The 25,185-nt window shown below is 37.2% G+C and overlaps 1 protein-coding gene and 1 non-coding gene across 2 annotated transcripts in view; one reads left to right on the top strand and one right to left on the bottom strand.

Annotated features, from left to right (window-relative positions):
• The window catches only part of CFAP54 (cilia and flagella associated protein 54), a 302,505-nt gene that overhangs the window by 233,588 nt on the left and 43,732 nt on the right, over nucleotides 1-25,185 (bottom strand). Inside the window, exons 10-19 of the mRNA XM_027107250.1 lie at nucleotides 24,231-24,412; nucleotides 23,991-24,147; nucleotides 22,970-23,055; nucleotides 20,201-20,335; nucleotides 18,995-19,145; nucleotides 14,836-14,912; nucleotides 8,429-8,557; nucleotides 7,938-8,064; nucleotides 3,598-3,684; nucleotides 3,385-3,506 (exon numbers count right to left, since the gene is read on the bottom strand). Of these exons, the coding sequence (XP_026963051.1) occupies nucleotides 3,385-3,506; nucleotides 3,598-3,684; nucleotides 7,938-8,064; nucleotides 8,429-8,557; nucleotides 14,836-14,912; nucleotides 18,995-19,145; nucleotides 20,201-20,335; nucleotides 22,970-23,055; nucleotides 23,991-24,147; nucleotides 24,231-24,412 (1,253 nt within the window). The remainder of the gene's footprint in view (nucleotides 1-3,384; nucleotides 3,507-3,597; nucleotides 3,685-7,937; nucleotides 8,065-8,428; nucleotides 8,558-14,835; nucleotides 14,913-18,994; nucleotides 19,146-20,200; nucleotides 20,336-22,969; nucleotides 23,056-23,990; nucleotides 24,148-24,230; nucleotides 24,413-25,185) is intronic.
• On the top strand, nucleotides 15,309-15,415 carry LOC113621365 (U6 spliceosomal RNA). Its single transcript, XR_003433152.1, has one exon. It is a non-coding gene; the product is annotated as a U6 spliceosomal RNA (small nuclear RNA).

Genomic DNA, 25,185 nt, shown 5'->3' with positions numbered 1-25,185 from the left:
GTAGAAAATCAGGGACATCGCAGGCTGGTTCCAGGTGCAATCCATTAAAATCAATCTGAGGTATAATGTGTAAAATGCCAATATGCACTTCCAGAAGTCAAATAACCGAGACAGGAAACCGAGAAAAATAAAGCCCCACAATCAAGAAAAAAAAGCCAGCCATCTCTTTTGGAAGGCTAACGGGTTCTTATCAAAGGTTTGTCCCTCCATCCATGGCAACAAGCTAGTCCACCTTTAATGGACTTGGAATAAAACAGACACCTGATGAGAGTATCCATCTCCACAAGGTCGGGAAACTTCTGAAAAACTAAAACAGGGTATGAATTATTTAAGGGTTCTGCAAAGAGCCAGGCTTTTCAAATCTTTTTTATGGTATCAGGTGACACATCAAATACTGATTTGTGGATAATTTTATTACCAGACCGTGATAATGTAAAGCATGCTGTAATATAGCCCAAAAGAAAATGATTGCCAAGGGAATGAAATTTATTTGTCTTCTTTAAGGAAAGAAACTTTGGCAATTATTTGAGCCGTAACATCGTTGTTTATGAGAGTACCCTGAGGACTGATCATTAAGCTTTAACACCAGGATGAAAAACTGCCACAGAGGAGCAGAGGTGGCTATAGAAGATTTCGGGACTTCTAAATAAATATTCAACATTTCCCAGCTGGTGACAATTCTTATGGAGGGCTCCTCGTAAAAAGTAGAGCTTCTAAATGCCTCTCATGAGTCTAAGAGGATATTATAATTTTTCTTAAAATAGTTTCACTTAAGAAATAGAAGGAAAAGATACACAAGGAGAACATGAAAACTTCAGACCTCTCACATCTCCCGTGTGTTCCCAGTCACAGTGGTAGAAAGACAGAGACCTAACAGGGCAATGGGCATATTACGATAATATAAAGACAAGATTGCATCATAATAAACCAAAAGGGAAAATCCCAGAGGCTTTACTCTCTCTGGACTGTGAGAGGCCATGAGATGAGTCCTGAGACAAACAGTTCTAAAAGAAAGATAAGTTTTACTTGCCATGGAAATAGGACTGAAGTACTAATGTCCTCCAACCACTAGGCAGTAGCGAGCGGCTGCAGAAGCATCTGCTGAGAAAATGGATCTGAACCCCAGGAGTCTTCCAGCAGAGATCAGACACCACTTGGCCTGGTCAGCTGAGACTATCCAATACCATCATCAAATTCCTTCATTCAGATGCTGGAAATTCTACTGTAATGAGGCTCTCCCCTAATACTGCCAGGACAGACTTCCCCACCTTGAACACTGATAGCATCTGTTTATGCAGAATCCTTAGACTTCTTACGAGCTAGACTCTACTTTCTCTCTGGTCTCACCTCTTACCATCCTCTCCAAACACTTCCCTCCCCTTTGCCATTGCATCGAAGCTTCTGTTACACTGAATGATCTCAGGACCACAAGCACTCTATGACCCTTCTAGCCTCAGGACCTTTGCACAGGTTGTTCTCTCTGCCTTGCATGTCCTTTCCACTTTTGTCTTTCTCTTTCCCTGGGTACTCCTGTCTGTCTTTCAGTATTCAACTTCATGTCACTTTTTCTGGATGTTTCTTCAAATATTCCCCACTGTTGGGTCAGGTATTCGCTTCCTGAATTCCCCTGGCACTCTTGCAATTAGAGCACCTATGACAATGACTCATAATCACCTACTTACACGTCTATGTTCCCATAGACTGGATTTATCTTGAAGACAGAGACCACAAAGAGCAGGCAATCCATCAATACTGGTTGAATAAAGAAAGGATTTTTGTTTGTTTTTATCCCTTGTACTCAGCATAATACCAGGCACATAGTCAACTTGCAATAAAACGTTTGCTGAATGGATCATAGGCACTCAAAAACATATGTTGGATGAATGAAGTGATGGACTTATGATCAGGAAGTACTACATACCAGAAATCTAAAACTCCAATATTCTATTGCATTGGCCAAAAACTTGGTTCAGGTTTTTCCGTAACATCTTACGGATAATCCGGAATGAATTTTTTGGTCAACCCAATACTTTCTAACTTCCAACACCTATCCTTCTAGCTCTCTCAGATTCTGATTTTCTGGTCCCTGATCTCATAGAGATGCCCAATCTCTTGATATCTCCATAGTCTACCAAGTCTTTAAAAGTCTTGATGGTGTTACTTCCTTCCCTACTCAATCTACACCCATTTTTCATTATGAACTTTTAACCTATACTTTCGTACTTTTATTAAAAATCCAGTCCAGTACAAATCTCTACTGTCACAAATATTCTACTGTCACAGCTACTAAGAGTACCACACCAGGATAATATCATACCAGCATGCAGATGAGGCCACCTGAAAATCCATGGTCTTCAACCTCAGCCAGAACTTCAGGATGCTGACCAGTCCTTTAACTTAGAGTCAGCTCCCTCATCCATTCCTCTCCACTCTCCAATCACCTTCTCTCTCCCCAGTCCAACTATTCACCCTCACTCTCCATGGCAGATTCCCTTGCCTCCTATTTTACACATGATTGAGATAAGAAGGAATCCACTCAACTCCCTGCCTCCACACCAATGGACTTATTGAAATCTACATCTGTCTGTTCCTCCTTCCCTTTTATATCGGAGGATGAGGTGTCTGCTCTACAGCCCATCCTCCACTGAAGATGAACCACTTTACGTGTGCTTTCAATCTCATCCCCTTCCCTATTCTATTAGAGGACCCCCACTATATGTCGAACTCTTCTTAAACTCTGTATCCTTCCCCTAGCTTTGACTTACTCTTTTCTTTCCCTTGTCAGACAAGCTACTTGTATTCTCTACCTCATCATATGCCATTCATTCAGCCAACACAGTCAAACTTTTGTGATACACAGGGGCAAAAATAAAACAGAAATGTGATTCCCCTCAGAAATTTAAACTCTAAAATCAACATACAATGAATAAGTAAGAAGACAGAACAATTTCCAGGTCAGAGAGAGACAACAACAGCAAGGCAACTGGTCCATAAATCAGCAATATCCATCTGGGAGAAGGTACTTTAGCCCATGGACTTTAAGTATTTTAGTTCCATAGTAAGGAATGCATTGATGCTGGCACAGTGTCACTTACATTCTACGATTCACCTCATTTTGAATCCTGATTTTATTTAGCTCCCCCTGTAAGGTCTCCCTGCAGAGAGAGAACCTCTCATTTCAGGAGAGTTCAGGGCTGGAGATACAGATTAATTTCCCTGCTTAAAACTATTGCACTTCACAAAGAGAAGACTAGACACGGCAAATCTAAAAGTTCATAATCTAATGTTAACGGCAACACATTATTTTTAGCAAAGAGAAATAAATCATTCATTTTTAACAGGGGTTGCATGTCAGGACTAAAAGAAGAAATGATATATTGTTACCATCAAGAAGTTATGTAGAGATGTACAGGTTGCATCTTTCTCAAACATTAGAAGGGTTTTCTGCATCAGGTAAATTGCTTTGGATAGCTTATTCTTCCTTATTTTATTCATTACACTTAATTCTGTAAAAGCAAACAAACATTTCACCGAAAGGGCAACATAAAAACTATCTTTAAAAAATGCGGAAAGACAATTTATCCAAAACTTAATTACCTGTAAAACAATCAGGACTTCCAGGTTTTTTTGGCTTTTCTGGACCTTTGGTAGATATATTTTTGCTAACAGTTGGAGTCTGCAAAACTGAAGAAGAAGAAGAAGAAGGAGAAGAAGAAGGAGATTGTTATCACAATTAGGTTTATGTTCAAGAAAGGAAATATTTTCTAAACACTAAAGAGTAACTATTTGTAAAATTATTGCTTCCTCTATCATGTCATCTTTTTTTCATTAATAGATAAAAATTCAAACAAATCTAATACAGTTTCATCATTAAATTCTCTTTTATTTGCTACTGTATGAGAAGATCAAGAATTTTTAAATTATAATAATATTTGATTTTCTATTTCACCTTAAATAAAATTATCTTGAAGCTTGATAAATAGGGTCCAACCAACTTTTGTTCACTTTCCCCCTTCATAAACTTTTCAAAATTGCTCCATCCATGGTTCCTGCAAGAGCTCTGGGTACCACATGAAGACCTCCATTCTCTTCTATCTGTGGCTGATAAAATCAGAGCCTCTCTCAAGATTTTCAACTGACACACAAATTATTCCCAATTGACTGTGAGCAGTGAGAGATCCTGGTGTGCAACTAGGACTGACCATCACGGTGGTCCAGGAAAGAGGTAGCAGGATGAGGGAGAAGAAAGTAAAGGTATGCTGGTCCAGGGAGATGGAGAATATTACACTGATTCTTGATTTTCCAGGTCTGGCCCTCAAGAGACCTGGCAATATATTGTTTCTCTCCTTAAAGGTACATGAGTGTACCTGTAGTAACCTTACAATAAACCCCTTTTATTGAGGTTTAATTATTTGTGCTAATGCACATGAGTCACCATGGGATGGTGATTGATTGATGAAAAGATGCCAAAAGACACCGTTAAAGGATATAAGGTTTCTTTAATGGCAAAGGATAAGGAAATTTATCTTCATGGAAATAGCAACACAAAGCGGAAAATAATGCATCTTTCTCTCAGTACCTAGGGTATTATAAATGCTAATTAAGTGATAGCTCTCATGATTATAATCACTGGAGATAAGAAGGATGAGATTGCAAGAAAACTCTGAATGCCCAACACAGGAGTCACATTTAAATGCCACAGTCATCAATAGACAACCACCGTAAAGTTCTTGAATAAGAATGACAAAAGCAGTATTTAGGCAACATTAATCAGACTGCAGCATACAAGAGTGAAGAATGACAGGAGAAAAAAAGTGATAATCTGTGCTAGGGTGGCAGTTCAATAAAGCAGAGAAAAACATCAAGCAGATCCAGAGATATTGCAAAGAAATAATAACTAATCCTATGTAAATATGTATACACACACACACACACACACACATATATATAGAGAGAGAGAGAGAGAGTCAACTACAAACTGGCACTTGCCACTGGCACTTGCCAGCTACCTCTACAAGGATTAGATCATGTGCTGCTGCAGCTGCTGACTTTCAACATCCCCTGAAAGGAGCTCAGGGTGGAGAGCAGAAATGAGGCTCTCTGTGCTCTGGGAAAAACTGGTAGAACAGGTCTTCAGATAGTTAGGTATTTTCAGGAGTTGATTTTATGAGCCCAATTCTTGTATCCCCTCATATCTAGAAAAGCACTAAAATCTTTCATGGTGACGGCTGCTCCTCGTGACTAGCAGAAACCTTCTGCAAAAAAATATGTGCTTCATTCCATGTACTCCCCGCCTTCACCAAAATCACATATATACTGACCTTCCCCCTACCTCTTTGGAGCAGTTTCTCAGAGCTATCTGAGATGCTGTCTCCCAGGCTATAGTCCTCATTTTGCCCCAAATAAAACTTAACTTGCAACTCTCATGTTGTGCATTTTTTTAAAGTCGGTTATCTATATATAGATATATAGGTATCTATAGATATATCCAAAATATATAAAAAAACTCAAGCCATTTAATAATAAAAAAATCTGATTTTAAAATGGGCAGAAGAGGGCTTCCCTGGTGGCACAGTGGTTGAGAGTCCTCCTGGCAATGCAGGGGACACGGGTTTGTGCTCTAGTCCGGAAAGATCCCACATGCCGCAGAGAGGCTGGGCCCATGAGCCATGGCAGCTGAGCCTGCGCATCCGGAGCCTGTGTTCCACAACGGGAGAGGCCACAACAGTGAGAGGCCAGCGTACCGCAAAAAAAAAGAAAAAAAAAAAAAAAAAAAGTGGACAGAGGAACTAAATAGACATTTTTCCAAAGAAAATATACAAATGGCCTACTAGTACATGAAAAGATGCTTAACATCACTAATCATCAGGGAAATGCAAATCAAAACCACAATAAGATATTACCTCACGCCTATTAAAATGGCTATCATCAAAAAAGACAAAAGATAATAAACATTGGCGAGGCTGTGGATTAAAGGATACCCTTATACACTATTTGTAGGAATGTAAATTGGCTAAGCCACTATGGAAAACACTATGGAGGTTTCTCAAAAAATTAAAAATAGAACTACTATATGATCCAGAAATCTACTTCTGGGTATATCTCCAAAGGAAATAAAAACAAGATCTTACAATATCTACAGTCCCATGTTCATTGCAGCATTATTCACAATAGCTAAGATATGGCAACAACCTAAATATCCATCAGTGGGTGAACGTATAAAGAAGATGTGACACACACACACACATACACACACACACACACACAGTGGAATATTATTCAGTCAGGAGAAAGACATTTGCACTAATATGCATGGACTTTGAGGGCATTATGCCAGGTGAAATAAGTTACACAGAGAAAGACAAATACTGTATGGCATCACTTATATGTGGAATCTAAAAAACCCAAACTCATAGAAACAGAGAGTAGAATGGTGGTTACCAGGGGCTGAGGAAGTGGGAAAATGGAGAGATATTGGCCAAAGGGTACATAAGATGAATAAGTTCTGGGGACCTAATGTACAGCATGGATCATAGTTAATAATACTGTAGTAGACACTTGTAAGTTGCAAAGTGAGTAAATCTTGAATGTTCTCACCACAGAAAGAGAAACGGGAATTGTGTGACATGCTTGAGCTGTTAGCTAACACTATGACAGTAATCATTTTGCAATATGTTAGTGTATCAAATCTACACGTTGTACACCTTGAACTTACATGATGTGGTATGTCAATTATATCTTAATAAAGCTGAGGAGAAAAAGTCTGCACTCAAAAATTATTTAATTAACCAGCATTTGATTAAATTTGTTTAGCTGTATATATGATGGGACATCTGAGTGTATTCGACAGAGATCAGAAGTCATGTTAGGCTGGAACACTCAGTTCTATTCTATAATTACTCAGTAATTTAAAATGAGGAAGTGGCAGTTAAATGAATATTGACTATATAATCATGCCAGGAGTAACTTGGCTTTATCAAAATTTAACCTCAAACAGAAGAGATTTTTAGACCTAATAATATTTTAAATCTTATCCTGAAACTTGAGTAGTTGTGTTTCTATATGCACACTAGAATTACTATCGGCATTTTTTTTTTAATGTTTTGACCTCTTTACCTAAATAATGAGGCAAAAACAACTTAGATCCAACTCATCTGTCCTCTCACACTGCTGTCAGAGATGTCTTTCTAAATTTTTCAATAGCTTCCAAGATAAAATATAAACGATTTAACCCTTCAAGATCCGTGATCTACCTCTCTAGGCTTATCTGTGTCAATCTCCCATGTGTGCTCTTTACTGCAGCCATAAGAAAATTCCAGCAGTTTCTAGACTTCACCATATAATTGTTTGCTTCCACCTTACTAAAAGTTGCTTTCTCCATTCAAAATGACTGCCTCCTTCTCAATTTTCTTCATAAAGATATTTATGAAGATAAAGATAGCCTTCTGGTCAACTATCACTTCTTCCAAGAAGCCATCCCTGACTTTCTTGACTGTTATACTCTTCTGTGTGCCCATATCAAACACTCTGAGCCCACTTCTATTGCATTAATTAACCTTGACTATTATAGTTGGCTTACTTATCTAGAAGCTCAAAATTAAAGGCTGTGTCTTATTTGGACCAAGCTTAATATAGTTCCTAGATTTGATAGAGACTCAATAAATGTTTGCTTCATTAAATTAATAAAATATCAATAATTTACTATAACTCAAGCAATTTAATTTTTTAGAAGTTTACTGATTTGCTATGCAAGGTGTAAAGAAATAATGAAACATATCTATTGATATTTATCAGAGAAGTAAGAAAAAATAAAATGATGACATTTATCTGGAAAACACCTAGTCAACAACAACACTGTTTACAAATTAAATTGATTCTGTACTTGAACTTGTCTTAAAACTGATTCAGAACAAGTTATTTGCTTTGATGGCTACTACCTTGCAATTGGTCAAGAAGCACAACGGCCATTCGGTGCTGGGCTTGAATTAGTTCAAGATGCAAATCCATTATGAAACTATTCGGTGTGACTGGTTTGCACATGTCTGCATCTATACCGTGGGTGTGCTTCGGCAGAATTGAAGTAAAAATTAAAAAGGCATATGGTTATCAAAACATACTAAAACCAGCTCTGTCTTATTATCATTCAGGTTATCACTTTACTCTTAGCCATTAAAGTCTGCTCACTTCTCAACTCTTTGCAATCTGGCTTACACACTAAGAAATCTGCTTTTCAAGTTCACCAGCAGCCTCTTCAGTGACAGATTCAAAGACTCCTCACACTCCTTGATTTCTTCTGGGAAAAAGGGAATATATTTCTGGCCTATGAGAGGGAAGCCACCACAAACCGTGCTTTACTTACCTATGTGCAACGCCAGCCCTCTTCCTAGTTAAGTAAAATAAACCTAATATAAGAGTTTCTCATTCTCACCGTGGCATAGCAATGGTCAACCACTGATGATCCATTTGGCAAAGCAGTTAACATGCAATTCAGATTTATCCCACCAATGGCTTTTTCAAGAAGTTCATAGGCCAAAAATAACTGTTCCTCAGGTTTTTTCTAAAGGAATTTTATAAACAAAACAGAAAAATTAAATTTAAGGGAAAATCATATACAACACTTCCCAACTTTTTAACAATAATTCAAAACCAAATAACAAATTTAAATAGCCTATCCAAGATCAATGACATATTTCTTACTAAGTATATTTGCTTTTGATTAAACGTGCAATACTATTAATAAAGGTAAAATAATAAATACAGTTCATCATTTTTCCAAATATTAATTAAACTTTTCAAAAACATGTATATAACTTCCTTTTATGGTTTTCAAAATCCTGATGGTACCAAATGTATAGGTAAATCTTAAAAATCTAACTCATAATTTGTCATTTTCACATACTTTATTTTGAAAGTTAATTTTTTTGGAATCTCTGAGCCGGAAATCTAGACTTGGAGGCCATCAAATCCAATGTGATTTTCAAAAACTAAATAACTTCTAATATAATTATCCTCACAGAGAGACAAATACAGAGAATAACATAAAGAGCAACCAGCTTTGTTCAAACTTTCTAATTTTGCATTTTTTCTTCAGAAAATGTTTAGGAAATAAAGCAAACACATACATGCAGATCACTGAAATCCCCTGTATAACTGTTTATAGTGACTCTCCTCTTCTCTGCCCCTAGAGGTAGTCACTGTCCTTGAATTTGGTTTTTAACCATTCTTTTGCATGTTTTTAAACTTTTACTACATGTGTATGTGTCCATTAACAATATACAATATCACTTTGCATATTTTTAATTCTCTTGTAAAATTCTGCAGTTCGCTTTTTTCACTCAACCATATGTCACTGAAATCTTCTCCTGCAACTCAGTGTGTCAGTCAGGGTTTAGTTAGGAACACAGAGCAACTCGAGGTATTGCAAGCAGAAAGGGATTTAATGCACAGAACTAGAAGTGTCCATCACTGCTGGAAGGCCTGGAAGAGCAAAGATCAAGAAAGCTGCCAGTGATGAATTTACAGGAATCTAAGAATCCAGGAGGCAAGTGACAACCTCAAGTGTCTACCACGCTGAAGCAAGTGAATTGCAAGGGCCTGCTCAGCGAGGCTGGTCAATTAACTTCTTCCATCCGCCACTGCAGAATAAGAACTCTCTCTTCCCTTGTGTATTACAAATTCATGCAAATGCCCCTCACTGGAAGACTAACCTAGAACCGTATGGAAATGAGATGGTGGGAAATGTAGTTCCAGGTTTTCCCCCTGTAGTGTGAAGGTGACTCTAGACGTGGATGGCAATGATGCCAGGCTGACTCTAGTTCAAGCCCACTTTAGCTCACTCACCTTCACTGCTACGATGAAATGGTGGTGTGCTGAGGACTACATCACAATTCACTTATCCACTCTTCTGCTGATGGACATTTAGATTGCTATTACTAAAAGTGTGCAACGTATTATACTATTCTGATACTTCCTTTACAGTCCTTATACCTTTCCTTCTGCTCTTCTTTTTTCACACAGCTGTCTAAGGCCCCTAGGACATTTTGATCAGAAGAATGACAGATATCTTTAAGTTGTTACATCGATATAAAGGGACTGCTTTTCATCTTTTACCATAAGTGTAACAGTCATTAAAGGTCTTGAATGATACCCTTCATGGGATACAGAAGTTCTCTTCTATTCCTAACTTGTTAAGAGTTATTTTTTAAAAGGTGGTTGTTGAATTTCGTCAAATGCTTTTGTTGCAGCTCTTTATCTAGTGAGGTGGTTGTTATTTTCTCCTTTTCATCTGCTAATGTGGTGTACTGCATTACAGATTTTCTAATGTCAACTCATACTTGCATTCTGGAATATACATAACTTGATTACACACATTAAATATATATATATATAGACATGAATCTCCATTCAAGAATCACTGGCTCATAAACAACAAGCTCCTACCGTATAGCACAGGGAACTATATTCAATGTCCTGTGATAAACCATAATGGAAAAAAACATGAAAAAGAATATATATATGCATAATGAATCACTTTGCAATACAGCATAAATTAACACAACATTGTAAATCAACTATACTTCAATAAAATTTTTTTAATTAAAAAAAAAAAAAAAGAATCACAGGCTCAGGGAGAATCACAACCCAAATAGTGTAAATTTGAAAAACGGACCTACATGAGGGCAGGTCCAGATTATTAGGAAGAGAGACTTTCTCCCGTTTACTCCACTTTCAGTACCCAAACTGAGAAACCTCAAACTGAGAAACCTCCCTACCAAAGAGGCAGATATTTTTCTAGTCGATGGTTTACTAAGATGAGTCTTGTAGGCTCTGACTAAATGTGTGAGTCTGAGTTCCATGCCCCATCCTTCATGTGCCCAAGGCTCATCTCTTGTCCCTAAATGGTTGTTAATCTAAGTTTCTTTGTAACTGAGCCCATCAACCTACTGCAGCATCTATTCATAAACTTACCAGTTTGGTTTTCAGTTCCCCTTTCTATTTTGGCCCCTGGAATTTACCTTACTTTCTTGTGAGCTCTGTGGTGTACTCAAGGATATTTGCTCAATTCTGTCCAAAATTTCTAGGTGTTTTGTAGGAAGAGGGTTTTCAGGTCATCTAGTTTTCCATTTTGCCACAAACAGAAGTCTCTAAGGATACCTCTTAACACCAAGGAGCTTCAAAGACCCCACACACATACCCACATTCTAACACTGTCATCATCATCACCACCATCATCTTTGTCATCATCACAGCTAATACTGAATTAAAACACGTTCCAAGTATTGGGCTAAATGCTTCATATGGACTAATTTTTAAATTACCATAATCCTATGAGGTACTTATTAATTATTAAAACTTTATAACCCATTTGTCAAAAATAGCTATGTATTCAGTAAAACTTTAAAGTAAGTTTTTTAAAAATATAATCACAATAGCACCTTATGTATGTTTTAAATAGTTGCACGTATACATGCAAGATATAAAATTTATCCCACCTGCAGACTCTGCTAGGTGAGCATATGGATTTTGGACTCTCCTTACAATAAATTCTCACTCTTCCCCACTTCACTCCCTTCCAAATAGGTCTGAGACTCTAGGTTGAGATTTAGTGCCCTTTGCGAAACATAAGGGAAAAACTGAGTTGCCACCATGTGCCGGTTACTGGTTTCCACAATGTTACCAACAGCTCATTTGAACTGTATCACTTAAATACTACCAGTAGAATAGATACTATTGTTATAATTTGACAGATGAGGACATTTATATTCAAACAGATTAAATAGTTTATTCAAGATCACACAGTCAACATTAAAGTCAGGATTCAACTCCAAGTCTCCCAATACCAACTGCTATGCCCTTAGACCACACCAATGAATCACCCTTACTCCACCTACCACATGCCCCAGTACAGCTGAGCAGGTAGTGTATGGCACAGGAGTCATCATAGACTTCTATATTTATGTTGATAATTTCCCAGCGGAGGGCAATAAATCATATCAAGGAAAGGGTGCATTTTTCTAATTTAAACACAGTAGCAATAGTTCATAAATGGTTTTCAGTTTCTTCATGGTCATCTTCTAAGAAATCCATTTCATTTAGTGCCTTTAATTGCCAGAATGTTTCCATCCAAGCCAAAACCTAGCACTTTGTAACACCTACTAGTATTCCTATTCCTGCCCTATGAAGCTTCAAAGAATAAGTGCTAGTCCGCTAAGCCAGTAATTCTTAAATTCTAGTTTCCCTAAGAATCTACCTGGCAAACTTTTAAGAACCTCACACCTGAATTATAAACTTTTAAGAACCTCACACCTGAAATTACGATTCAATACGTCTAGAATGGGAAATAGGAAGCTACATATTTAGCAAGCACTGTAAATGATCCCTGGAAAAACCATTGGCAGACAGTTATGCCCCCTCAATCTCTTATGCAGTTCAAACATTCTCTGTTCCCAGTTTAAGACTTCTCAGCTCTCTCTCTTTAGAAGACACAATACAGCATAAAGAACTCAAAACTGCATTCTCTGAAACCTATTATTAGAAGATGAACATTACATTCAAGAAAGTAAATTCAGAATGCTCCCCCAGTCCTCTGGTACATTCAGGATATTTTATTTGTCCCCAATTTCTTAGGACTTGCATTTTTTATGTATTAGAAGAAAATACTTTATACAAATATCCTGAAGACACTTTTTTTTTTTAATCAAGAGGCAGCATAGCATAGTGGCTAAATGCCTGAACTTTGAAGGAAACACACCTAAGTTCAAATCCATTTACTGTGCAACCCTGATCAAGTAGAATGTAGTAGTGAAAATGATCACTATGGCTACACAAATCAACTTGAGTCAATCTCAAAAACACAGTACTGAGATTAAAAAATGAGCTGCAGAAGAATACACAGTGTATGACACCATTTACATAAATTTAAAAACAGTACTCTACTGCTTAAGGATACAAACATATGTAATAAAAATACTAAAATGCCTGAAATTTATAATCACTCTTCAGAACAGCAGTTACTCCTAGGTAGGGGGAAAGACAATGTGAGCAGGAACAGTTAGTGGAGGAGTTGAGTTTCAACTGTACTAGCTATGTTTCATTTCTTAAGAGTGATGGGGGAATGACTCTTCATTATAATATTCTTTATAATTGTATGTCATATGTTTCAAATCAATTTTTCAGAGAAAACATAGTAATCATGAGGATTAACATTTAGCAACAGGAAAAAGTGCTGGTGGATTCATGTTAAGAAAAAACATTAGAATGTTACTATGTTAAAAATGTGTCTTCTCAGAGCCTAAATCAATGCATGCCATAGAGCAGGCTCTCAAAGAGATTTGTTGAATTAATGAAAGAAAACAGATTATTGTGTTTTGTATTAGACTGAACTTTACATACAAATTTAATAAAACAGCAGTAATAAAAAAAATTGTGAAAAAGAGGACTTCCCTGGTGGCTCTGTAGTTAAGAATCTGCCTGTCAGTTCAGGGGACACAGGTTCGAGCCCTGGCCCGGGAAGATCCCACATGCCGCAGAGCAACAAAGCCCATGCACCACAACTACTGAGCCTGTGCTCTAGAGCCCGTGAACCACAACTACTGAGCACATGTGCTGCAACTACTGAAGCCTGCAGGCATAGAGCCCGTGCTCCGCAACAAGAGAAGCCACCGCGATGAGAAGCCACGCACTGCAACAAAGCGAGTAGCCCCCGCTCGCCGCAGCTACATAAAAGCCCACATGCAGCAACAAAAGACCCAACGCAGCCAAAAATAAAATAAATAAATAAATATTTTTTTTAACTGTGAAAAAGACTAGTAGAAAATATAGAAAATGATAATGTTTAGGTCCATATAGTGAAATTACAGAATTTTTTCTTCATGTTTTAGTACCTTGAAATGCCCTCAAATGTTAACACAACTTTTGTAAGTTAAAATTATAGTTTTTTAATTAATCAGGTAAACCAAAATATAGATCACTGGCTTCCTCTCTAGAAAAGTATTTTTCAACTGTAGTCCATGAACATTAGCATCCTAAGTAGGTAAAATGAGTTTTATTTTCAATAATGGAACATATGGTATTCTATATCTCCTTCTTGGAAAACCACAGTACTCATGAGTAAATTAATGCCCCTGAGAAGTCATACAGTAAGGAAACTATTGTGTTTAATTCAAGTCAGCCAGGGTTACTTGACCCTGGCATCCTTTTCTGAAGGGTAGTACTAGCATCACATAGGACAGAGTTTGCAAAATGCTATTCTAGTTCTTGCCTGTAAATAAATGTTTATTACATATATGAGACAATTCCCTAGGCTCCCATTCAGCTATACAGGTCAACACAATCCATGATGTACAAAAAGAATTCAAATATAGTAAGAAAACTATCATCAAAAAGAAGAATGGCCATTTGTCTCCCTCATCTTCTATCTTCTCTTAAGCTAACATTCAGTGAGAACTTGCCACATGCCAGGGACTGTTCTAGGTGCATTTTTAGCAGGTAGTAACTAATTTGATCTGTCAGAGGTAAATGCTAAGTAGGACATCTCTGCTCTGTAAGTCTATGAATCACAACACATTCAAAATATCAATAGTAATGTAACTATAAATCCTCCTAAGATGCTTTATCTAGCTTATTTTTGGAGCTGATTAGATTTTTTTCTAAAGTAAAAACAAAACGTAGAAAAATGTCCATATAGTTCTCAATGTATACAGAAACCATAATTTCTCAGATATTAAATATTCAAAATTACTTCGATAATTAACCATTATATATTTACAAATTTAATATTATTTGAAAATTAAAATTCATGTTTTTAACTATATTTTCTAAAATATTTTGCAATACCTTTAATATTGGAAGAGTTTCCACACTCCCTTTTGGAGCCCCAAGGGATTCACTAGTCCCTTTCCTTAAAGGTGTATCTGAAAAATAGAGAGAAAGAAAGAAAGAGAGGAAAGAAGGAAAGAAGGAAGGAAGGAAGGGGAGGAAGGAGGGAGGGTGAGAGGGAGGAAGGGAGGGAGGGAGGGAGGGAGAGAAAAAGGAAAAGGAGGAGAATAAAAAGAGGAAAAATAGGAAGAGGAGGAGGAGAGAGTAGGAGAGAGAGAGGAACAAAGAGAAGGAAGGACCAGAGAAAATAAAAGGATGAAAGAGAAAAATGGAAATATAACAGTGAATCATAACCATAAAGAACATTACGCTAGTTAACTTTTCACCCATGATTTTAGAAATGATTCAACACTTAGAAGTTGAACAACAAATTATTTCTGCCACATAATTACATTTTGTCTTTATATAAGTCAATTTAAAAGCATCTTGTAGTGCTCGCTTCGGCAGCACATATACTAAAATTGGAACGATACAGAGAAGATGAGCCTGGCCCCTGCGCAAGGATGACACGCAAATTCGTGAAGCGTTCCACATTTTTAACACAGTATTATGAAGCAATCATACTCCAGTAAAGATCTATTTAAATAAATAAATTAAATAAACTGAACACTATATTCAACTGTACACTTGAGTTTGAAATACAATCAAGATAATAAACCTATCCAACACTCCTAAAATTAAAAAATAAATAAATAAATAAAAGCAGCTTGGAATACAACAAACCAACTCAAAAAGCTTGATTATCAGCAAGGTTATATTATGGTAAAGAGATCGGTCTTTCTATATATTCTATAGAAAGTCCACTGAAAAGCACTCAGCAAATAACAGTAAATTTAGACAAATGTCAGAGAAGTCTGGCTTGAATTAGAATATAAATAATAAAAATGTATATGGCAATGCTAGTTTCCTAGTCTAAAAATTATTCAGTAATTCCAATTAGACAATGAATTATTTAATAAACAGATGAATAAATAAACATCTTGAAGCAGATTATCATAATTAACATACAAAAAATGACTTGAATTTTGTGTTTTATGGGCCAATATGATAATGAGAATAACATTGTTGTAAAAGTTATAAAAATTTATATGTCTAAATGGGGACAACTGCTCATGACATAAATGTAGATGTTTTCAAATTTACAAATGGACTGTGCTCTAATATTGATTAGTTCTTTAGAAATAAAACATTTTAACAAAGGATCAGTATAATGAATTGTATTTAGCCCATTTATAATTGAAGAATATAAAACAATAGTCTCCCAGAAGTAACTAGTAAACAAAATAATAAAATTGAATAAGAAATAGACTTTTTTTAAAAAAGTAATCATTGGACCTTTTGCTTCCAGTAACAGATAATCTGGAAACATTCTGCTGGCTAGGAAACTGGAAAAATACACTTTTTTTTTTCATCTGCAAGCTAAGATGCTAATTTCAATACAGAGTCAGGATCTTGGGAAGGAAGTAACCTCCGGATCTTGGGAAGAGAGTCCAGGAGAACACAGCAACAGAGACTGGTATCCAGGGCCCACCAAGGGTGAAAAGCCAAAAGGGGCCACATCCTAGGAGTCAGAGTAACTGAAAATAGGTCGAAGAAAGAGCATCTCAGCTTTAAATTATCTTAATCTCTCAAATTGGAATAATGGGACCCTGGAGTAGTAGTGCCTTCATGCATCTGGTAAAAGCAAGCATAAATCTTCCCCAGAAGAACAGATCATCTAAGGCTTTAAATTACTTTTACAAAATATTTAGCAAATATAGAACCTACCACATAATCAAAAATAACCAGAGTAACCAAACAGTCGATGAAGTAAGTTCTTCATTTAAGGTATCAATAGAATAAATGCAGATGGAATGACAGAAGTTAGAAGCCCCTCATGGCTTACTTACCCCTCCTCCAGTAGCCTTCAACCAATGACAGATAAAGGTACAAATACCACAACCTCCCAGTTCTCTGAGGCATGTTCTATACAGTCTCCTAGAGGTCCCTCGTGGGAATAAGCCCTGTACCCACAACAGCAGCCTTCTCATGAACTTCCTGTACCTTGTATTCGCTTCCTTTCCTTCTCTGTCTCATTTCACCCCACCACCCTGCTTCCCTGGATCACATTCCAAATAACTACTACACTCAACTCCTTGTCTCAGAATCTGCTTCTGGGGAAACCAACCTGGGAAAAGAGTCAAGCTGACAACACCTGAACTCACCGGTAAATCTTTACATCATAACAAGTGGGACAACCAGGCATTGCATGGCTCCTGATGCAATGCAATAGGGAGTATGCATGAAGTATGCTCGCCCAAAAAATATAAGATGCTGGCAAGAATACTTTTTGAAAATGTATCACCTGAATACAAGCAACCTGGTAGATCTAATTACCAGGTAGAGAAACAAGTTAATCAACACCACAAGAATAGAAACAGCCAAATCCAGTATGTGGGAAATCCTACAGGGGGATAATTCAATTTCTTCGGGAGTAAGGAGAGGGGGAACTGCTACAGGTTAGAGAGAGAGACTTAAGAGACACATAAGAAAATAAAATGTGTGGGAACGTTTGGATCCTGATTGGAACAAACCAACTTAAGACATTTTTAATACAATCAGGGACACAGGAATTTTTTACTTATTTTGTAAGGTGTAATAACAGTAACATGGTGGTTTTATAAAAAGAAAACAAAACCTTATCTGTTAGATAGATAGACCAACACACAACACATACACACACAACACATACACGTGTATATGCTGAGGTATTTGCTGGTGAAATGACATAATGTCTGCTTTAAAACACTCCGGGAAAAAAGAAAGTGTTGTCAGGAGAGATGAAATAAGATTAACAAAATATTCATAATTATTGGTACTGGATGATGCATACTCAGTGACTTATTTCACCTCTCTATATTTGAAATTCTACATAATAAAAGTTTTTAAGAAGGGAAAAGCATTTTAAGACAGGATGTATCAAAAACATGACTTCAAGCCACTGAAAGTGTTAGATAGCCAGAGACCTCTAACCAGTGGTCCTCAAGTTTTGACGTGTATCAAAATCTCCTGGTAAGCTAATGAAGACCAGGAAGGTCCAGGCTAGTCGAAGTATGATAAGAATTTTTAAGAAGTTCCCAAGTGATACTGATACCGATCAAAGTTTGAGAACTACGGCTGTCAAATTCCATCTGCAAAGCTGCACTCAACAACCGAGAATAGGCAGAGCCAGATTAGCAAATCTCTGAGAAAACAATTATTACAGTAATTATTACCAAATCCCTCACACGTCATACACACTCTGTAAATGGGGTGAAATGGGAAAGTAGACACCCACATGTCTCCCCCACCTCATTTTCTATATGGGAGTTACCTAATGAAACAGATAATTCAGGGGTTCAACCACAGGCAGAAGAAAGAAAGAGGAGGGCAGACCAATCCTCTGAGAGAAGTCACCTCCTGGAAGGAGAACAGAATAATGGCAGGAAGGGGTTGGGACAGGGAGAGGAGGAGAATGAGTGGGAAATGGAGCAAACAGAGGAAGAAGATAAGAAGAAAGGGAAAAGAAGAGAGGCAACAGAATAAATGAAGAAAGAAGGAGAATTTTCAAAGGAGGGAATCAGAAGAGAGACTTAAAAAGGAGACAAAAGGTAGAAGGCCATGGATTCATTCAACAAACATTCATCTGAGCTCCTCCTCTGTGTCAGGCAATGTGCTGGTACCAAGGATAAAACGGTGACCTGAACACGCTCTCTTCCTTCATGAAGCATCACTCTAGTGGGAAATGGAAGGGGAGGGAGTAGGATAAAAGGGAGGAGAGACAAGAAAAGAGGAAGAATGGGGGAGGGAGAGAGACAGGGGTAGGTGGGCATGAGGAACGGAGAAGGGAAACATCTGAGTGAAGACAAGACACAAAGAGTTTCATCTGCCACTGAACCACAGAGCATATGATCTTTTTTTAACATCAACTTGGTCAAACCTATATCATTTCTATCTTTGATTATACATCATCACTGAAGCACAATACTGAAATGCCTAGTTTCCATAAACAGATGTTAACCAGTAGTATGATTTATACTTATATATTCATATGTATATATATATTAATGACCTCATATTTTTTCATTCAATATTTTACCTAGAAATTTTTTAAATTTTCTTCTTGGGTTTCCTAAAGACTCCAATATTTCACTTAATCGTAATGCGACCTCTGCCACCACCACCACCTCAATGTCTTCCATTTTATAGCAGTGAATTATTTCATTTATCTGCCACAGAAGATAAACCCACTAAAAAGAGAAAATACACAGTATAATCAATTGAAAGTAGCTACATTGTAGAAAGAGTCACACTTTGTAAAACTTAGTACTTCCTTGAAATCACCATCTTCTAATCATATGGAATACTATACAGGTACTCCTTATTAGTTGATCTTAATTGTAAGTAATATAAAGATCAATAATCCTAATAAGATGATATTTAATGATCTATCTGTTGATATAAATTCACAAAGAAGATTTACTTAAGCTTATAGTCTGCATATCTATAGCCATAATGGAAAATTTATCATATGGTTTATACATAAATATATATATATATATATCAGTGAAGATTATCTGTATCTTCAAAATTCTCATTCTCCCTTCAAAAAGCAGCGGTTAAGATCACTATCAAAGGCATCCAAAATAGTGAGGGGGAAGCGGATGTTTCAAGTTCCATGCTGGGTGCCTTGGAAGCTGTCTTTCATGTCTATAACCCCAAAGCTTAGCACATAAAATTAGCCATCACAGTTTGGGAGCTAAAATGAGAAAACAACATTTATGCACCCACATCATTAGTTTATTAAACTATATGATAAAATCATGCCCATGCAACCTTACGTAGCGAATCTTAGGAGGCCTCAGAATCATAGAAGACTGTGTTACTGTTAAAATATTCTCTCCTAAGTTTCCAGGTTATAATAGTCACCTGTTCTACTTTCTCCTTTCCAAAGGAGAGAGCTCAAAAATATACTATTGATATTATTACCAAAAAAACTGAAATGCCTTACTTGTATTTTCTATTATTAACCTTCTTAATGAATATATCCAAGTTCATATAACCTTAAACATACTGTATTTACTCCTCCCTGAAAAACCTGAAACACCTCCCTGCTTCCCAAAATTAAACTGAGGCAGAAGTGCAGGGAATACACTTAAAGGAAAGGCTCACTCACCACTACATTTAAAGAATAGTATTGATAATTATGAGGGTGGGTAAATAGGGAAAATTTAGGTTTGAAATGTGCATCACAAATTAAATTAGCAATAACAAAAAGCATATGAAGAGAAACAAAAAGGAATACTTTATTAGTACTGATTTTCTGGGTGAATTTTGCATAGTCATTTCCAGACACATTGACCCGCTGAATTCCTACTTTGCACTTCTGCCATAGGAACATTATCATGTCCACAACGATTTCTTTATCAGGCTGAGCATTCTGAAAACAAAAGTGGTAAAGTAAATTGATAAGAACAGTAAGATATAGAGATATAGGTAAACAACATTTAATGTGTGCCAGGCAACATCCTCAGAGCTTTATACTTATTGCAGTGAACTGAATGTTTGTGTCAACTCAAATTTCTTATGTTGAATTCCTAACTCCCAAAGCAATGGTATTAGGAGGTGTCTTTAGGAGGCAACTGGTATGAGGGTGGGGCCCTCATGAATGAGAATAGTGCCCTTATAAAAGGGACCCCAGAAAGAGAGTGAGAGACTCCTTTCTGCCAAGTGAAGACACAGCAAGAAGACAGCCATCTATGAACCAGGAGGCAGATGACGCCTTGATTTCTCAGCCTCCAGAACTGTGAGAAATAAATGTTTGTTGTGTAAGCCAACCAGTCTAGGGTATCTTTGTTATAGAAGCTCAAATAGACTAAGACATATACCAGCTCATTTAATCCTCATAACAACCTATGAAGTGAGTACTATTACTATCATCCCCACTTTACAGATGAGCAAACTGAAGCACAACAAGATGAAGTGGTTTTTCATAAGATAAAATGAAAGAAAGTAGCAGAGCCAGGATTCAAACCCAAGAAGTCTAGCTCTAGAGACCTCACTCTTAACTGCTCTAGGCTACTTGACCTCTCTAAAAAGAACAGTTCCAAATACTTTTAGGCAAGTTATGTAAACCTACCAGTTTCATCCAGATTTGAAGTGTGTATATACTTCTTTCTTTTTAAAATTTCGGTATTAAAATAATAAAGAAGGGACTTCCCTGGTGGCGCAGTGGTTAAGAATCCGCCTGCCAAGGCAGGGGACACGATTCAATCCCTGGTCCAAGAAGATCCCACATACCGTGGCGCAACTAAGCCCGTGCACCACAACTACTGAGCCTGAGCTCTAGAGCCCATGAGCCACAGCTACTGAGCCCGCGTGCCACAACTACAGAAGCCTGCACGCCTAGAGCCTGTGCTCCACAACGAGAAGCAACAGCAATAAGAAGCCCGCGCACCGCAATGAAGAGTAGTCCCCACTCGCCGCAACTAGAGAAAGCCCGTGTGCGGCAACAAAGACCCAACGCAGCCAAAAATAAATAAATAATAATAAAGAATGGAGAGGTGGAGAAACTAATAAGGGGAAAGGGAATGGGGAGCTGGGAAAGGTTATGGACAAAAAGAAAAGAGAGACATGAAGGAACTAAACTGAACATCACACTGGATATCAACAGATGACCCAAATCAAGTATATCTCCTCTCAGTTCAGTTACTTTGGCTCTTTCCAAAAGGAAAATAAAGTTATTCACTGTATATGAACTAGAAAGATAATGAGTTTATGATTAAAATATATCAAACCTCGAGCTCCTTTGGGGCAGCTCTAAGACTTATTTCACATATGCAGGACCATAGTACAGTGCTTGGAAACATAACAGAGCTCAAAAAATGTTTACTGAATTGAACTGAACTAAGATACACATGGTTTTTTAAAAAGCAGAAAGATGAAAATTTCATGCACTTTTCAGCCTTGATTGGAATTTTTTGGTTTGGTTTGCCCACGATAATAAGTATATTTGCTATCAAATACCTTTCTTTCAAAAATTAAACACCTGTCACAGGTTATAACAAACTAATAAATGAAGGAATAGAAAATATTATAAGAGTGGAACTTCTCGAGTCCCTTACTGTGTTTCACTTACCTGAACAATAGTTAATATAGTGCTCTATAATTGTGGTTTTCAAACATTTTTTTATAGCAGTAAAACCAAATTTTCAAAGGAAACTCCCTCAGAATCTCAAAAACTAATAGGAACAGCTTAGGGTGTTACGGCCTAAAGCTGGCTCCTGAGGAGCCTCAGAGAAGCTCGGGGCGGGGGTGGGGGCGGTCCCTGGAATTCAGTTTAAAACCAGTACTATACTAGTTTTGCTTAAATATCCATACCCACAAATCATCATTTCTAAATACTGGCCATTGTGTGCTAAGTGACTCCAAATAATAACCAGGCTTTGTACTCAGGGACTGGAAGGCAGTGTTTTAAGAATATTAACTCTCACTAAAACCACTGCCTCATTTCCTTCATCATTAGAAATATAGCTAACCTCCTCAGTGCTTTGTGTCCACCTAGAGGGGTGGGATAGGGAGGGTGGGAGAGAGAAGCAAGAGGGAGGAGATATGGGGATGTAGGTATACATATAGCTGATTCACTTTGTTATACAGCAGAAACTAACACACCATTGTAAAGCAATTATACTCCAATAAAGATGTTTAAAAAAATGCAAGAAAGAAGAAAAACTATACATATATACAAGAAAAAAATAAGAAAATCATATGTTAGAGAAAATAGATGTTAGAACGAGTCTTAAGTTTAAGAATAAATCTGGCAAAAAAAAAAAAAAAGAAATATAGCTAGCCTTGGAATTTCCCAAGAAGGAAGAGACTGACACCCAAAATGATGACAATAATAAAAACAAATTTAAAATTACAAGTCAGGGTATAAATTGATCTCTTCTTCTAATGATTAAACAATACAGAATTTCAGCAAGGTGAAATTCCTGTGATTTTTAAATCTGGCTTTAAATTAAGTAAAAGAGCCTCCTTTGACACTATTACAAATTATCCAAAATAGCTTTTTCACCTGTGGAGAGCCACAGACACAGGAATACAAGGTTGCCGCCAAATGGAAAATGTCTTCTGAATATCCACAAGTCTTCACAGAAGTATCTCAATTTATAAAATACAGGAAAATGAAACAAAAAATTTCGTCACAAAATTTCAAATAGAAAAGGCATAGAAACACAGAAATTCTACAAAAGTGACATAAATGATATCTGGGCAAATAGTATATCAATAAGACACTTTAAATGCTTCTGTATGAAAACTAATCTAAGTAGGCTCTAATTCAGTTAAAATGGACTATTAATATTTTCATTAATCTGCAATCTGTATGCCAACTATGTCCATAATGGAATTGAGAAGGTTTATAATATTAAAACAGATAGAGCAGTTGAAATAAAAATAACAAAGGTATCTATTCAGAAACCATTAGAAAAAAAAAAAAGCATCGTTACTTGGTACAAATTATTTACCACAATTTAGCAGCCATTCAATGCTAAGAATATGATAAAACATAAAAGTATAGGATTAAATAATTCTCTAAAAAACAGAGGCTGCAGATTTTCAATTATATACACAATGACTTTTAAGACGTAAAAAGTTTTAGAATGGAAAACTCTGCATGCTGGAAACAGAGAGGAGACCACCAAACCTTCCCTTACCAAAGTGAACTGATAGATTTGATTTGCTGCCCTGCTGGCCTCTCACTGATAAGGTAGCAGCTAAGTAGAGCCTCATTCTTCTGCTCAAAACCATGACTCAAAATAAAATCCAGCATCCTTACAAGGCCTAGGAACCTGCCAGACCAGGCACCCAGCTATTTCCCTGAGCTCACCTCCTACCGCATTCTCAAATGCCAGCACCACCACTAGCGCACTCCAACCATACATGCCTCCTTGCCATTCTTTCAACAATCAAGCACACTCTCACTCAGGGCCTTTACACTTCCTGCTCCCTCTGCCTTGAACATTCTTTCTCTCACCTCACCTGTAGAGAGCATATAAAGTCATCTTAGTTTTTCAAAAATGCAAATAAATACTCACCATGAAGAGCAATTTTTTTACCGTTAACTTGACTTCCTTTGTAGTTTTCGAGGGGAAAGATCAAACCTTTGTTTCTCTTTACGTTGATTAAAGGTTCTATTGCAAGAAGAAGAATTAAATCTTTCTCTGCTTTCTTTGACTCTGGATTATCCTGCCTCTAAGAAAAGTATATCCCACAATTAATTACTTCAGTGTCACGTTAATAAAATAAAAACAAAGTAACTATTTTGCATATATTACCTGGAGAAAATCAATAAGCTGCCCAGCTGCAGATTCAAATAAACTCCACTCCTCATAAGTAAAAGCTAGTTTTATAAATTTTACAGCAGCATCCACAGAAATAACATTTTTCCTTCTTATAATAAGTTCCAAAAGAGAAGACTTTGGAAAATCAAGCATGCCATCTGCACTGGTATTTGACACTAGAAAAAGAAAGAGAGGGGTTTGGATGTCATTTGTGCAAAGAAATATTTACTAAGTATTAAATGTCAGATACTGCCAGGCTAGGTAAACAACGGAAAAGACGCAAACACAACCCCTACCTTCACAGAGCTCGCACGCAGGTGGGAGCAACAAGGAATCTTAGGGGGCAAATATCTTGGCGCTGTGTGGACAAGAAAGAAAGGCATCGGACAGAGGTTTGGAGTAGGAGGTCGGTCAGGGAAGGCCACCCCAGAGGGAGGAACATGGAATCTCAAAAAGAGAGGATTAGCAAGAGTTGACTAGTGAAACAGACAGCTAGAGATTACAGACTGGGAGCTCGGAAAAGAGATCTCAAATAGGGGTATAGCTTTAGAGTCATCATTACATATCCACAGTAAATGGGCAACAGACGGCTGCCTAGGACAGAGCAGCAAGGAACCCCAACAAGTAAGAGAAGGGCCGCGGGAGCAAAGGCTGCAAGGGAGAGCGTTTAAAGAGAAAGGAGTAGTCAACAGCAACAAATACTACAGAGAGCAAAGGGAAGAAAAACACTGACTTTCAAATTGAACAATAAGGAGGTTATCCCTGACACTCTCTGTCCATGACAGAAGACCGCCAAGTACAAGCAGGAAGAAAAGAATTTGGGACAGTGAAAACAGACAACTCCTTCAATAAATCTGACTCTAACAAGAGGAAGAAATACAGGGGAGGAAGCTGGATAGGGATGAAGGGCAGTCTGCAGAGATTAGGCCCAAAGACCTAAAGAGGAGGA

Source organism: Aethalodelphis obliquidens, unplaced genomic scaffold (genome assembly GCF_003676395.1).
Source record: "Aethalodelphis obliquidens isolate GAN/ISIS:26980383/991018 unplaced genomic scaffold, ASM367639v1 scaffold8, whole genome shotgun sequence".
NCBI classification, from domain to species: domain Eukaryota; kingdom Metazoa; phylum Chordata; class Mammalia; order Artiodactyla; family Delphinidae; genus Aethalodelphis; species Aethalodelphis obliquidens.
This window is presented reverse-complemented; position numbering and strand designations above follow the sequence as displayed.